At 42.7% G+C, this 15,360-nt stretch overlaps 2 protein-coding genes across 2 annotated transcripts in view; both read left to right on the top strand.

The window, feature by feature from the left end:
- fhod1 (formin homology 2 domain containing 1) overlaps window positions 1-4,728 on the top strand; it is a 55,478-nt gene extending 50,750 nt beyond the window's left edge. The window contains 5 exon segments of the mRNA XM_065952604.1: window positions 181-373; window positions 543-576; window positions 579-719; window positions 1,141-1,317; window positions 2,605-4,728. Of these exon segments, the coding sequence (XP_065808676.1) occupies window positions 181-373; window positions 543-576; window positions 579-719; window positions 1,141-1,317; window positions 2,605-2,684 (625 nt within the window). The 3' untranslated portion in view covers window positions 2,685-4,728.
- A 133-nt stretch (window positions 4,729-4,861) lies between these two features.
- The window catches only part of slc9a5 (solute carrier family 9 member A5), a 28,484-nt gene continuing 17,985 nt past the window's right edge, over window positions 4,862-15,360 (top strand). The window contains exons 1-3 of the mRNA XM_020654517.3: window positions 4,862-6,298; window positions 12,067-12,369; window positions 13,889-14,052. Coding sequence (XP_020510173.3) covers window positions 5,932-6,298; window positions 12,067-12,369; window positions 13,889-14,052 — 834 coding nt within the window. The 5' untranslated portion in view covers window positions 4,862-5,931. The remainder of the gene's footprint in view (window positions 6,299-12,066; window positions 12,370-13,888; window positions 14,053-15,360) is intronic.

Below are 15,360 nucleotides of genomic sequence, written 5' to 3'. Positions count from 1 at the left end.
TTCCTTCTCTGTCTCTGGGTCCACACTCTCCTGCTGTCTCCTGTGTCGGCATTTCCCCCCTTTTCACATGGAAACTGTTTCTTTCCTCCATCTCCTCCTTCAACCCAAACTAGTCCTCCATCTCCTCGTCTTCTCTTTTCCCTCCCTCACTTCTGAACTCTCCTCTTTTTCCTCCTGCAGGTTCCACTCCTTCCTGCTGTTCCTGGGTCAGCCGCCCTCCTCGGTCCGGGACATTAAAGTCACCAGTTTCTGTCGGATCATCAGTGAGTTCTCCCTCGAGTATCGAACCACCAGAGAGCGAGTCCTCACCCTGAAACGGAAACGAGCCGCTCACAGAGAGAGAACAAAGACCCGAGGAAAGATGATCACCGAGGTAAACCTCCTCCTGCTCCTCTACGGGGGTCAGAGGTCAAAAGTTTAGACATAAGCAAAGAGTGAACAGCCACCCCTTTATATTATCAGTGTTTATTTTATGATCTGGTGAGAACATTTTAAAATCTTCAGTAGACTAAGTCATCTCTCTTTTCTTTCACTCCATCCAGACTGAGAAGTTTTCGGGGGCGGTGCCTCAGGACGACAGCCACTCCCCGTCTCCATGGCAGCAGACGGGGAGCCGGGTCAGGAGGAGGAGCACGAGAACATGAAGAACCTTCTGATCAGCACCAGCAACAGCCTGAGCGCCGAGCAGGGAGGAATGAGGCGCTCCAGGGGCTTCCGCAGTAAGACCCTGTTCAATCTGAGCATGCTCAGATCCTTTTAGTGAAAGATTTGAAGCTGTCAGATGAAAGTGACTGACAGGAACAGGAAACAAAAACATTATGATGCAGTCTTTGCTTCTCCTTAACCTCTTTTTCTCTTCACAAAAATCACAAAAAGTTAAACATTGTCCCTGCTCCGATTTTAAAAAAAAAAAAAAAAAAAAAAAAAAACAGCCTAAATAGGACTTTTCTCATAAATTGGGGGGTTTGTATACGGACTAGGGACACATATTAGTGTAAGAGAAACATGGTAAAACAATATGTGACCTTTAGATTCACCTGTTGGAGCGCTGAGACCTTTAACCATTTGAGATAGTTAAATTCTGATTCACATTCTTGATGGAGCTCATTTCCTGATCCTGGTCCTTGTTCTGGTCCTCAGGTCACGGCAGCGTGAGTCCGTCTCAGATATCTGCGGCCAGAGACGACGGCACCAACTCCCAGGACGACGCCACGGACGAGATCATGGACAGACTCGTCAAGTCTGTTACCCAGAATCCCTCAGATAGACCGTCCAGTCCCAAGTCCCGCAAACGGTCTCGAGTGAACAGGAAGTCATGTGAGTACCCGGATCCTGATTTTATTATTATTTGATACTTCGTCAGAGGCGCTTATGTTTGAGTCATGGTTTGATTGAAATGTTGCACTGCTCCTTTAAGAGCGGATCCTCCTTGAGTTTGGAGGTTTGGAGGTCTCTGCAGGATCAGACTCTGTGTGGAGACATAACAGCAGCTCTGTGTCCACAACACGTCCGTATCACACCTCATGTTCATATCAGTGTTTTCACTTCCTCCATAAATCCTCAGTAATCAGATAATCAACACATCCTCGCTGCTGATAAAGTTCAGAGAACTCAGAAGTCACCCTGAGAAAGTGTTTGGAAGTGTTTGCCATCATAATGCACCTCCAGGGAGCAGCGACGACAAAGTCAGACTGACTCCTCGGAATAAAGTTTACACACATTATTAATTTGGGAAAAGATCGAGAATGAACTTGTCTCATTTTCCCGGACTTTCCAGACCTACTTTAGTCCGATTCATTCAGAAACAAAGAACATTTGAGGTGAAGTTTTCCTAAACCTGGGCCCTGTTGGTACCTACTTTAGACACATCAGTCCTCACATATGACTCATGTGTCTAAAGTAGGTACCTGCAGCAGGAGCTTTCTTTTTTTTCTATAATAAAATATAAACTCAGATTAAAGAAAGAAAAGTTTACAGAACAGTCAAAACTCAGTGTGCTGTGATTCTTAAAGGGATACTTCACCCATTTGCATTAAGCTTTGTATCATTACGAACCTGGTAGTATTTTTGAATGGTCGTGCATCGCGCCCTCATTTTCCCCTGAGACGGGAAATCTTTCTATTTCTACCTGCGTTGCTGTGCATTCTGGGATTTGGTGCCTTTCATCCACATGAGCCAAGAAGGCACCAACTTCAAAATGTGTTTCACATTTCTACTACATGTATGACCCAATGTCAACACAGAGTCGTGTTTCAACGGGTGAAGTATCTCTTTGAGAATGAGGCAATGGAGCCATCACACAAGTAAATAAGAGAGGAAAAAAAAAAAACATCCAAATGTTCACGTCATCTTTGTAGCCTGATCATTGCAGCTGATTGATTATTGTTGGTAACAGATGTGCACATGATTGAGTAGATCTTATTCAGTCTATAAGGAGGGGACATGATGGGAACAAAGTCAACAAATTCAGTTTTATTCGACAGGAAGACAACAAGCTGCTGTTCTTGTTTTTCAGACTTCTGTTCTCTGTGATGAGAGAACTATCTGCAGCTGCTGACAAACAAACAAATAAATAAATTATAAACTTGTGTGTGTGTGTTTCAGTGAGGAGGACTCTGAAGAGCGGCCTCAGTCTGGATGTGGTTCAGGCTCTCGGACTCAACAAGACAGCAGACAAGGTCTGAACGATCAATCATTGAACATTATCTACAAGAGACTGAACCCAGACCAGCTGAGTGAGACCGCCGAACGCCACGAGAGAAACAGACCGTGTCCCTGCCTCTGTTTCCTGCACGAGAAGAAGCTCCATTTTGATGTGTTTGCTAGTGTGCCTCGTTAATTTAACCGACTTCTTGAAGCTCTTTCACATGAATGTTTTACAAATGTGACACCAAAGAAATGACAGCAAACAGCCGAGAGATTTAAGATTTGGCGTACTCCACATCGGGACCTTTTAAGATAAAATAAGCTTTAAAAAAAAAATGTTTAACGCTCTAACGTGTTCAAAGTCCTAAAAGTTTAAGTGAGTGTTTCCTGGCACTAAAAATCTGAAAAATCACTAAGGTGGTACCGAACGGTTCAACACTTCCCCTGCCACTGCTTGAATGTGTGTGTGTGTGTGTGTGTGTGTGTGTGTGTGTGTGTGTGTGTGTGTGTGTGTGTGTGTGTGTGTGTGTGTGTGTGTGTGTGTGTGTGTGTGTGTGTGTGTGTGTGTGTGTGTGTGTGTGTGTGTGTGTGTGTGTGTGTGTGTGTGTGTGTGTGTGTGTGTGTGTGTGTGTGTGTGTATAAAGCGTCTGTGTATCTGTGTGTGTGTTATTTTATTAAAAGTAATCAGGATGTACAGTCGTTGGATGTGAGCACGTATCGTCTGTACAGTCAACTTGTTGTTGTTGTTTTTTTTTTTGCACTTTAGTTCAGTTTTTTTTGTGACTTGTAGTTCAAATTCTTCTTCACTAGTTTTCAGACACAAACTGTGTGAAGGACGACGACTGTTTTAACTTAAAGGTGAACATTTTACAGAAAAAAGAACGTAAAGATCGAATGTGTTCCTCATCAATAATAAAGGTTTTTAACAAAAAAGAACGACAGGATTTACGTATCTATTCAAACATCTGCTTTGATTAAAAGCATTTCATTATTCAAATAGTCAACCTGAAGTGGTCTCATACATTACAACACGATTATAAGCAGGGGCGTGTCCAACTGGGGGCTCTGATTTATGAAGGGGAATATTATTTAACCGTTCAGATTTATTGAATGAAAAGTCGTGCAGTTTGGACTTCAGACGGTATAAAACATGTGACATAACAAAACAAACATGTTTAAAAAGTGCTTCATGGTTTTTATTTTTAATGGCACACTTTCTTGGACCCACTGAAAACGGCTCCGCAACCCACTTTTGGGTCCCGACCCACCAGTTGAGAACCATTGGTCTAAAGTCTGATGTGCACACAAACACACACAAATAAACATCAATTTTTTTTACCCTTTGTAACTTCATCGATCAGATGTTAGCTTGCAAGTACTTGAGAAAGTGGTTGCAAACTCTTCCATAGTCCAACTACTTCAAAATGACAGGAGCTGGCGATATTATTGTCCCGACACTTTGCCACTTAATTCAAAACAAGTAAGACGATGTGCTTTACTTTCACCTGATTTTTTAATTAAAGTAAGAACAAGTGATAATATGTTACAGTGAGATGTAAAGAAAACTACTTGCAGCCTTTGTAAGCAGAAAAAAAGACCTAATGGTTGGCAATTAGTCAATCATAGTTGAGGATTCCTGGGGTGGCCAATTAGATTTCTAGGGGGAGGGGGGGCAATGCCACTCCTGTCCTCCCCTCTGGACACGCCCCTGATTATAACGCCCAGGACTGTGAAAAAAGACGTTACGTTCAGCAACTCTGCAAAGAAAGGTTCTGAATTGATTCTTAAGTTGAGCAAAAATGACCTGAAGGTGTCGTCATGGTTACTGTCCTCATACTGAACGTCTTCTATAGACACTTAATACGCAGAAGGTTAGCGCAGGTGGGGTGAGAGAGCCGTCCATGTTCAGTTTTATTTAAAGAATGTTTTTATGTGTTCTTCTTCCGTTGTCAGAACAAAAAAAGAAAAAAGTGTAGAGGCTGCTCTATTTCAAACTGTATTAATGTTTCATAATCAATAAAGATGTAATAAAATACTACTTGAAAAGTGTCAGAAATGTACAATAAAATAAAAAACAAGCAACTTCACGCCTCTTTGTTCATGTTAAATTGGTTATTGATGTTTGTGTTTTGCAGGAGAAATTTGAAAATGTTCAAACCCTCAGTGGGATTTTTAACAGTATCATTAAAGGTCACATATTCTCTCCTTTTCAAGAAATTTAAATTAGTCTCAGAGCTCCCCAGAACATGTGTGTGAAGTATATTTTTCTAAATCCACTCTGATCCTGTATTTGATCATGTCTATAAACCCCTCTATTTCAGCCCTGCTCAGAACAGGCTGTTTCTGTGTCTGTACCTTTAAATATGTAAATGAGCTGTGTCTGACCACGCCCCCTCTCTGGAAGGTCTTGGGTGTGCTCGGGCTTTCTCGCTGTCCTATTGTTTACGTTGAGAAGGCAGACTCAGAGGGCAGAACAAACACCTAGCTGTGGTAGTGTCATCCACCTGGGGGAGGGGTTACTGCCCTTTGTGATGTCATGAAGGGAAAATCTCCAAACAGACTGTTTGAGCACACATTTTCTGGAAAGTGGAGCAGGCAGAAGACACAGGATGGACTTTTCTCATCATTTGGGGGGGGGGGGCTTAACCTTTAAAATAAACTGGTAAACGTATTTGAATTGTATTACTGTTTTCAAAACTTAAAGGTCAAATTAAAGCAATTCATTTGTTTTTATCCAAAGCAACGAACATCAAAGAGTAAGTACAACATTTCTTATTAATATATCGTCATCAATAACTACATCGACAGTTGTTCTTGGGATTTCCAGCTGGCCCTGAAGGTCAACTGTAAAAACAGTTCACATAACTTTGAATGTTTTGTTTTTTCTCAATTAACCCTTCAGGGCCACCGTAGAGTGTTGTATTGATTGTGATGTTTATATCGTGCATGACTCCAGTGTTACAGAAGTATAACAGAGGTATTACTTAGTGAACTACATTAACAAAGCAGACTGTCCCTGTAAGAATATCTGACTGTGTCTACCTGCAGTGTCTCCGTCTCTTTAAAGCTCGTGGTCGCCGGGTCACATGTCCAGCTCCGGTGTCCCCTCCTCCTCTGATTACCGGAGCCTGCGTGTGTTTGAGAGAGTGTGTGTGTTTGTGGATGTGTGTGTTGTTATAGTAAACCGGCTGCCGGCCCTCCTCCGCGGCTCCGTGTCCTCTCTGTGTCTCGGTATATAAGGATCAGGAGGGGGGGATGTCAGCCCGCTGACCACCGGGGGGGAAGATGCTGCCGCTCGGTGTGATGCTGCTGCTGCTGCTGACGGCCGCTGCTGCCGCCGCCGACGTGACTGGGACCGGCGCTCCGCCGCTCCTTGAGCCGGGGCTCGGCTTCTCTTCACCGGTCCCCGCCTCTCCCTCCGCCCCGCCGCTGCTCCTTCTCCCGAGACCCCAAGCGGACCACGGGGCGCCCGGTGTAGCCTTGGCCCGGTCAGCGGCGGAGGAGCCGCCCGGCCCCGGAGTGGAGCTAGAGGAAGGGGAGCATCATCATCATCACGGCGGCGGGTACAAGATCGTCCAGTGGGAGTGGAGCTACGTCCAGACTCCGTACATCATCGCCATCTGGCTCCTGCTGGCCAGCGTGGCCAAGATCTGTAAGTCCCACTCCTCTGTCAGACTGGGTCTTTACTGGTCTTTACTGGGATATGAACCAGAGCTATGATTACACAATGAAGTGTTTAAAACTCACTGTAAAGCTGCGTGTAGGCCACTGGTTTTTAATGGTTTGGCTCAATTAACATAGAACTAAAACTGTAGCATGCAATCTGAGTCTACTTTTCTACTGATTCAGTTTCATGATGTGAAGAATAAAACCATGAGAGCAGAGAAACTGCAACTAGAAAAACCCAACCTACTGCATCACCATCATGTTCTTATATGGATGTTATGTCTGATAAATAAAATCAAAGAGACAGAAAATGATACATTTAAATTAAGCATGTTGAAATTCATCAATTATGTGCTTCATCCCTTTACAATTACATTGATTTTATTCATAGTTGGAGCTCTGACTTAAACAGAATTAGTCTAAAACAGAAGCAGAAGTTGATTAGTGATGCCAGAGAGGTTTTTTTTCTTTTCTAACACAGACAGAAATATTGATATCTCTTCAACGAGGACTATACTTCGATCTGAAATGAGCATTTGTAGGCGTTTAGTGTTGCAGAGAAGTTAAGAGGACATGTGTCTCCTCTCTCCACATTAACATAACCAGAATGAATAAAGCACACGAGTCAGCCAGTGAACACACGACACACACACACACACACACACACACACAGTGTCCCCGATCTTTTCACAACACACACGACTGTCTGACAGTTTTGAATGTGTTTGTTCACACTGATAAATACTCTCCTAACAGGAAACATAGTAACAGAAGAGGGTACAGTCTGCCTTTTTGACAACGATCATGCATGATAAATATTACAAAGAAATGTGAAGACTCAGAGTCAAGTTAGTTTACACATACAAGGAATTTTGTCTTGTTGTTTCGGTGCCAAAACAATGAACATAGATGTAGAATAAAAAAAAGTAGAAAGCAGCAGAACCGGTGCTGACAGAGGATTTAAAAAAGATTAACACGAGGACCCGACGGTTCATCATCCAGAACACTCGAGAAACCTACAATCAGAGGAGAGTCTGGAGTCTGATGGGGCAACCCTCAACCCTCCAACCAGCAATCAGCAAGGCAACAAGAGTGAGATCTGTCAGATGGGAAACCCTTAGGGAGGTTTCCTACTGTCATTGCAAAATTGTCACATTTTCAGCCTTTGCTTTGGGGCCCTCTAATGGTCTGTGGCCCCCAAGCAGTTGCCTGTTGACAAGCAGCGCCTCTGACTATAATATAAACAGAATTCAGCTGCTCGTCTTCTAACACACTCCTGCACCCTCACCCTCAAAACATCACAGACTCCCCTCCTCACTCTCCAACCTCAAGAAATCCCGAAAAACTCACCTCCTCAACATCGCCCACAACCACTAACAAACTCTGTCCTCATCCTCCTTCTCTTAGCATCGCAAGAAAACAGAAGTCTCTCTACTCTGGACTCTGAATCACAGAGCTCATGCTTCATTTAATTTGTCATGTATAAGGCAGAGACACTTTTCATAGAGACATTAGTCGAGGAGGAACACACCAGCAGGACTGTTCACTCAGCCTCCTTCTGTCTTCTGTCTCCTGTTTAAACATTTTATACCAGCGTCATCACACACACACACACACACACACACTCACACACACACACACACACACACACACACACACACACACTCACAGACTGTCATGTTTCCTGGGCAGCTGGTGACTCACTGTGCTGCAGAACAATAACACACTATACATGCTGCTGATTAAGGTGGTCATGTTACACACACACACACACACACACACACACACACACACACACACACACACACACACACACACACACACACACACACACACACACACACACACACACACACACACACACACACAGATGCTCTGTCCATTCATTCTGAGTCCGCTCTTCTCTCATCATGTTGAGCATCAAACCAGATACAACTAAAGTGCGACTCACATATCAAACTTTTTCTTCAAAAGATCAGAATCATTTTTCTTGAGGGGGGGGGGGGGGGGGGGGGGGGGGATGCTGCCACTTGTATCTGTCCTGGACTACGTGATGTTTTTTATACGCAGACTCTGTGTGTCACGGAGCCATGACGTTCATCACTGATTTTAAAATCCCTCACCCATCACCGCCTTCTGTCAGCACATGTTGGATGGTCTTCTTAGTCCACATGAAGACTTAAAACACTGACTAATTTAAGTCTTCTTCCCTCTTACCGTCTTACCGACATCAATCAGAAGAGTACAGGAACTTCTAATGTTCCGCCTCTGGAACTTTTCTTACTGTCTGTTCCGAAGGTCAGAACTGAACTGGAGAAAGTTTGCTGCTCCCTTTAGTCGGAACGAATTACCACAAGACCTGAAACTTAACGAGCCGCTCCCATTGGACGATTTTAAGAGGATGTTAAATGACTGGGAGGCAGACATGTCAGGCTGTAGATGTCCTGTCTGATATTTTTATGATTGTGGGCGATCCTGACAAATATTTGCAGCTTAAATTTGTTGCCTCATAGTTATGTCGCTTATATTACATTGTAAGAAACTTGAATGTGCTGCCGCCTGTCTTGGCTTCATCTGCACTTGCAAATTGCTGTATTGAACTGTAACTACTCTTTGCACTTTGCATCCCACATCCCACCGCGTTGTGTCTTCATTGCCCTGCATTATACCTACTACATCACCTTTCACTGAAACTACACAACTCTGCACCGTTTCTTCCCATCACTGTGTAACACACTGAATAATAATTACACTTTTAAACATTAAAAAAATGACAACTCTTCAGTACTGTAGCTCCGACACACTGCACTGTATCTACACAACTCAGCACTGTTTATGCAAGCTAGCCTGGTAGTGACAATGCCAATACTCCTTACCCGACCACATGGCCCCTCCTGGCCCCCGCAACTCAACCGTGTAGACTTATGGGGCAGCAAGAGCGAGGGCATCACCAGGGTTGTCAAATAGGAACCTCCCTCCACCGGCGTTTCTCCTAATTAGTCCCACGACACCTCGGGAAGCCACCCCCCCCCCCTCCATGCTAGCTCTCCCCGCCCACCACACCCACATGCAGAACTTCTACATTGACCCTTCTTCATCACATGGTCATCACAGCTCAAGCAGTATTGCCACTTTAAAACAGACCAGGATCTGTACATGCAAGCTCCAGGTATAGTGACAACACCACATTGCCCCTTATGGCGCCCCAAAACCACAATGAAAACTATTCCTGGTTATGTGCCAATCATGCTGCATCATCATATTGCACGCTATCAATTCAATTTCAATTCAATTTATTTTGTATAGCGTCAACTCATAACAAGTGTTATCTCAAGACACTTTACAAAAAGCAGGTAAAATACCTTACTTATTGTTATGTTACAAAAGAGTAGGTTAAAAGACCTTACTCATTGTTATGTTACAAAAGAGCAGGTTAAAAGACCTTACTCATTGTTATGTTACAAAAGAGTAGGTTAAAAGACCTTACTCATTGTTATGTTACAAAAGAGCAGGTTAAAAGACCTTACTCATTGTTATGTTACAAAAGAGTAGGTTAAAAGACCTTACTCATTGTTATGTTACAAAAGAGCAGGTTAAAAGACTTTACTCATTGCTATCATTGTTAAAGAATAAGAGTACTTCATGATTAAAGCCAAAAGAAAACAGAAAAAGCACAGCCTGACAGTGAAAATGTTTCATGTTGGAGCTTCATGTTGAGCAGCTGAATGTTCTCAGTGTTTCTCGCCTTGTCGTCCGTCTGGTGTGTGTGGGAGGTTCAGCTGTGTGTGTGTGTGTGTGTGTGTGTGTGTTTATATTTACTCCAACATGTGTGTGTGTGTGTTCAATGTTGGTTTACACAAAGTTTCTTTGAGAATCTTCCCTAGCAGACTCGTTTTTTTGTTTCTCAATCAATTGTTGTCTCGTTAAGATAACGTTCAGCCAAACCTTCCATTTTTGTCGCCTTTGTTCCCCCGTCCTCATCCTCGTCAGTCGGGTGGAGGAGAGGTGTTCATGCATCAGGAAGTAATCTGTAGACTCAAGCTGGGGTCAGACAAGAGTCTTCATGCTGTGTTCAAGTCTGAGTCAGTAGCCAGGAATTTTAAGCTTGTAGGGTCATACTGAAAAGAGTCAAACAGCAAACAGAGAAAGTGGAGCGTTGTCACAGTTTCAGTTCAGCTGCAGATATTCTTCATGGTGAAACTTCACAGTTTACACTCAGATGTTTGTTAAATACAGAGGAAGAGACAGGAGAAGATAAAGACATACGAATATTAAAAGACATCAGGAAGGACAGGAGACAGGAGGACTAAGTTACATTAATGAGAGTAGGATGTAGTAAACGCTAAGACAACTGTCTTTAGTTAAAGACTGGAGGATGTAAAAGAACATTTGGTGACAAAGAAGGGGATGAAGTTGAGGACATGAGGAGGAATTAAGGGGAAAGAGGAAGAACGAAAGGACAGGAAGAAACAGGAGACGGCAGGAGGATGTGGTTAAGGACACACAAAGGAAGCTTCTGAATGATGTTAAGATGTAGTAAAGGACAAGAGGTGTAAGTGAAGGACAGGATGTTGTCTGCAATGATGTAAGGAGGTCATGAATCAATGGAAAGGAAGATGACGAGAATGATCAGAGAATGTAGAGAAGGACATGAGATACGATTGGCAACAGACCAACAATCATCATGATCATTTAATTAGGTGATTAAAAAGCTAAATCCTGATTTGTGATCGAGCCCAAAACTCAAAGAAATAAAAAATCTTTCCTCCATCACAGTAAGAATGTTAAGAAACAGCTGATGAAGATGAAGTCGTCATATAATAACAGAGCTGTGTGTAGTTCAGATGGTCTGTGATCACTTCAGTCTTTGATGTGTTTGTGTCCTCGTGGTGATTTATGAGGCCTGCCACTCAAGCCTGTCCTTGTGTGTGTGTGTGTGTGTGTGTGTGTGTGTGTGTGTGTGTGATCACTGGTCATGACTCACAGCTGACCTTAAATAATGAATGTCTAACTACGTGTCCAAGGCCATGTCCTGCATCATGTTAGCTACGCCTAAAAGAGACAAATGTACCGACCAATCAGAGAGGGGGCATTATGACTCATCGGCTTTTACACACACTCTGAAATTCAGGTATTTCAGGTGTAAAATGAGTCGTGACTCAGCAGCTGCAGCTCTGTACCTCTCATCACATTTCTGCAGCGGCTGAGTTTAGGAGACATCGTAAAAAGTGATGGCAGCTCGGTGTCGCTTTACTGAGAGAGATCATTTGGCTCAGCAATAAGAGTCGTCTCCTTTGGCTCCCAATCAGCCCTTCATTAAGTCCTACCTCTTGATTTATAATTCAGTCAGTGTAGGCAATGTTTTCACCCAAAACAGAACATTTGAGACTACAATTTGGTACCACGCCTACAGATTTAGCTTTTTTAAGGGAGAATCTGTAAATGAAGCTCACTCTGTGACTGATAATGGTGAGAGACAACTCTTTTTAACACCAAATCCTAATTTTGTACGCTCAAGAATAGGCAAACAGAATCAGTTAAATGTATGTAAGAACACAATTCCTGGTGATATTGTTCAGACCCCGATGAGATTACGTCATGTTAGGATCTGCTATTTGCATTTCCAGAACTTCCCTCTATACTTCTGCCTCCAACTAGCTTTAAAACCAATGATTGCATCTTTAAAAGGACGAGAAAAAGAATTTAAAAAAAACCTCCTGATGATTGTTTCTGCTGCTGTCTCTCCTCCTGCAGTGTTCCACTTCTCCCAGCGCTTCACCACCGTGGTCCCTGAGAGCTGCATGCTGATCCTGCTGGGTCTGGTCCTGGGTGGAGTTGTCCTCATCGCCAATAAGAAGCAGCTCTACCAGCTAGAGCCCGCCCTCTTCTTCCTCTTCCTGCTGCCGACCATCGTAGGGGATGCCGGTTACTTCATGCCAGCCCGTCTCTTCTTTGACAACCTGGGAGCCATCCTGACGTACGCCGTGGTGGGAACGCTGTGGAACGCCTTCTGCACCGGATTCTGTCTGTACGCTGCCAAACTGCTGGGCGTCATTGGTGAGTCTGAGCTCTCACTGAGAACACAAACACTGAGAACAAATCTAACAAAGTTAACTTTGTCACATTTGTTACATGCTTACATGGTATGACTCTAACATGCATGTCTTTCACCAAAGTATCCAGTGTTGTTTTCTAATCTGAAACCAAAACTCCACCATGAAAAATGTTAGAGACAGGACAGATCCGATCTTATATCAGTATCCGGTTTGATATTGATGTAATTTACGTATGGGATATCGGACTGACGGCGCTGAGCCATGTCACCGATCCAGAACGTTTTTTGTGCACTTTAAAGAGGACATATTATCCCCCTTCTCCATCTTTTCAAACAGTCCCCTGTGGTCTAAATGAAACATCTGTGCTGTGCTTTGGTCAAAATATAACATGAATCAAGGAGCAGAGGAGGTTTGTGACCCTGTATAAACCAGCTCTCTCAGAACGCTCCGTTTTGGTGTGTGTGTCTCTTTAAATGCAATGAGCCCCCCCTGAGTTTTCCCAGTAGACATCACTCCTCTGTAGCGAGAATAAAAAAAAGTTTTGTTCTAGGCTGGGGCTTGAGTCCATGGGTGGAGATACACGACGGGGGAGGATATTTTTTTTTTTTTACCAGAATCCCACTGTGACATCACAAGTTGAGCAAATTTGAAACAGAGCATTCCTCTCTGTGTTGTAAGACTTATGCAGACCACAAACAAAGGACTGGATGGATTTATTTCACATTTTGTGGGTCAGTTGACACTCAGGTTACACAAATATATGTTCAAAAACACTATAAGTGGATTATTCATAATATGTCCCCTTTAAACATTCTCAACTCACACATTCTCACTTTGACAACATTCAGACTGAACTGTAAGAAGTGACTACAAATCGTCTCCTTGACGATGTTCAGACGAGATGGAACAGCTCCTTCTATGTCATGAAAATTACAATTCTTAATTTTCAATTTAAAATATTTAATTTAAAAAACCTGGCGGCTGTTGCTGCTTCCTGTTTGTATATGAAGCCAGAACAATGCAATGCCGGGTTTACTACTGCTTTGTGTAGCCTCACTTATACTACCAACAACAACAATAACACTATTAGTTATGATAATAAAAATATCACAATCAATATCGTTGTCGATACGTATCAGAATCTGATTGCAAAAAAAAAAAATAGATCAGTGAATCTCTAAGAAATGTACCAATCATAGTTAATTAGTCATGTATGTAACATACTCACACCGTGTAATTAACGTACATTATGCTTTGATAGCTAACATACCAGTTCTTATTTCACGTCAAAGACCTTAATCCAGGAGGCTGATGATTGTTTTTGATGTTTATCTTGAATCTTGAATCCATGTTAGTGCAATGTGACTGACTCTAGTTCTATGAAATAAACCAGACAGGTTGTTTTAGAGTTATTGAATAATGAAAACTAGAAAATAATGTTCAGTGAAAGTCCCACTGACGGACTGTCAAACATTTTCAGAACCTTTCAAACTCAACTTGTCAAATGTGTTTGTTTGCAGACGAGCGAGTGCAGGCAGAGCTCTTGGACTTCTTGTTGTTTGGAGCGTTGATCTCCGCCGTCGACCCGGTGGCGGTGTTGGCTGTGTTCGAAGAGGTTCACGTCAACGACACGCTCTTCATAATCGTGTTCGGAGAGTCGCTGGTGAACGATGCCGTCACTGTGGTGAGACACACACACACACACACACAAACACACACACACAGAGCACAAATTCATATGTAAACACCTTATCATGTGAGGTGAGTTCATACGTTACTATAGCAACAGAGAGGCTTACAAGGTTGAAAAAGAGCACAACAAACTGTTGACTGTGTGACTGTGTTTACTGATTTTCCCCTCAGTGCTCCTCTCTGGTATTTACTCCAGTGCCATGTGCACTGTGGAGTATTTGTAGTAAAACGTAACAGTTGGACCCGCTGGAACAGTAATCAGAATCAGAATTAGGTTGAATGCCAAGTAGGTTTTCAAATACCAAGAATCTGCTTATTTTGGTGCATAACAATAAAACACACATGCAGCAGAAAAAGAGAAAAAGAGTGACGCAGATTTTTTATAAAATACATAAAATACAGCAATACAGATTTTTATTGTTAATTGTAATATTTCCATTATGCCTCAGCATCTGGGCCTCGAACTGCCTCAGGTTTGGTTTTCATGGAAAAGTCAGCACACTAAATGTCGCTTGATCTGTACGCTGCTGCTCTTCCCAGATAAAACATACTTTGTAGGACATTTAGTGTTCTGTCTCTTTATATCCTTTTTGCAGATGTGCACTTGACATGTTTTATTACGGTTGAGTGTGCCCCCTTTTTGTTGTTTTGGTTTTAATGGAAACAGAATTAGGGTGCGTTCGAATTGTCCCTCTTATCTCCTTTCACTATCCACTTTACCTTAACCCCGGGGAAAACGTCACAAGGTCATTAAATGCGACGGGCCGGCGGAGGTTAATGACGCGGGTCCGCCGTGTTGAAACTACAATGTTCTGAAAATGGACTACTAAAAGCGCATCTAAAAAACTTTCCCCTGTGCCTTCTTACCGGTGAAATAATCCTAATTAACACAAGGTTGGGATTGAAATAAAAGCAATATAGGCTACCAGGCTACAAGTGAAAAAAGTGAAACCATCACCTTCCTGTCCACTCATAAATCAACATCAACATAAATATGATTGTATGAAATTAATTGTTATTTATGCAAGATATAGCCTACAAGATATAACATACAAAACATGCACAAAACATTCTTAAGTGAATGAAATATGTTGAATAAAACATCATCTGGATAAAAATGTCTCTTATCCCTTCATCCCTACATGATCTGTGTCACTTTACGATCATCGTTAATGTCCGTGAACAGTCGGATGCGCGACTCGCTTTAAATGTTGCGGCCGCAAGGAACTGTGGGGCGTCATATCTCATCTCCTTTCGTAAAGGATGGTCCAGTGTATCCTATGCTAAAGGAGGTTATAAA

The sequence above is a fragment of the Labrus bergylta genome, chromosome 3, assembly GCF_963930695.1.
Source record: "Labrus bergylta chromosome 3, fLabBer1.1, whole genome shotgun sequence".
NCBI lineage: Eukaryota > Metazoa > Chordata > Actinopteri > Labriformes > Labridae > Labrus > Labrus bergylta.
This window is presented reverse-complemented; position numbering and strand designations above follow the sequence as displayed.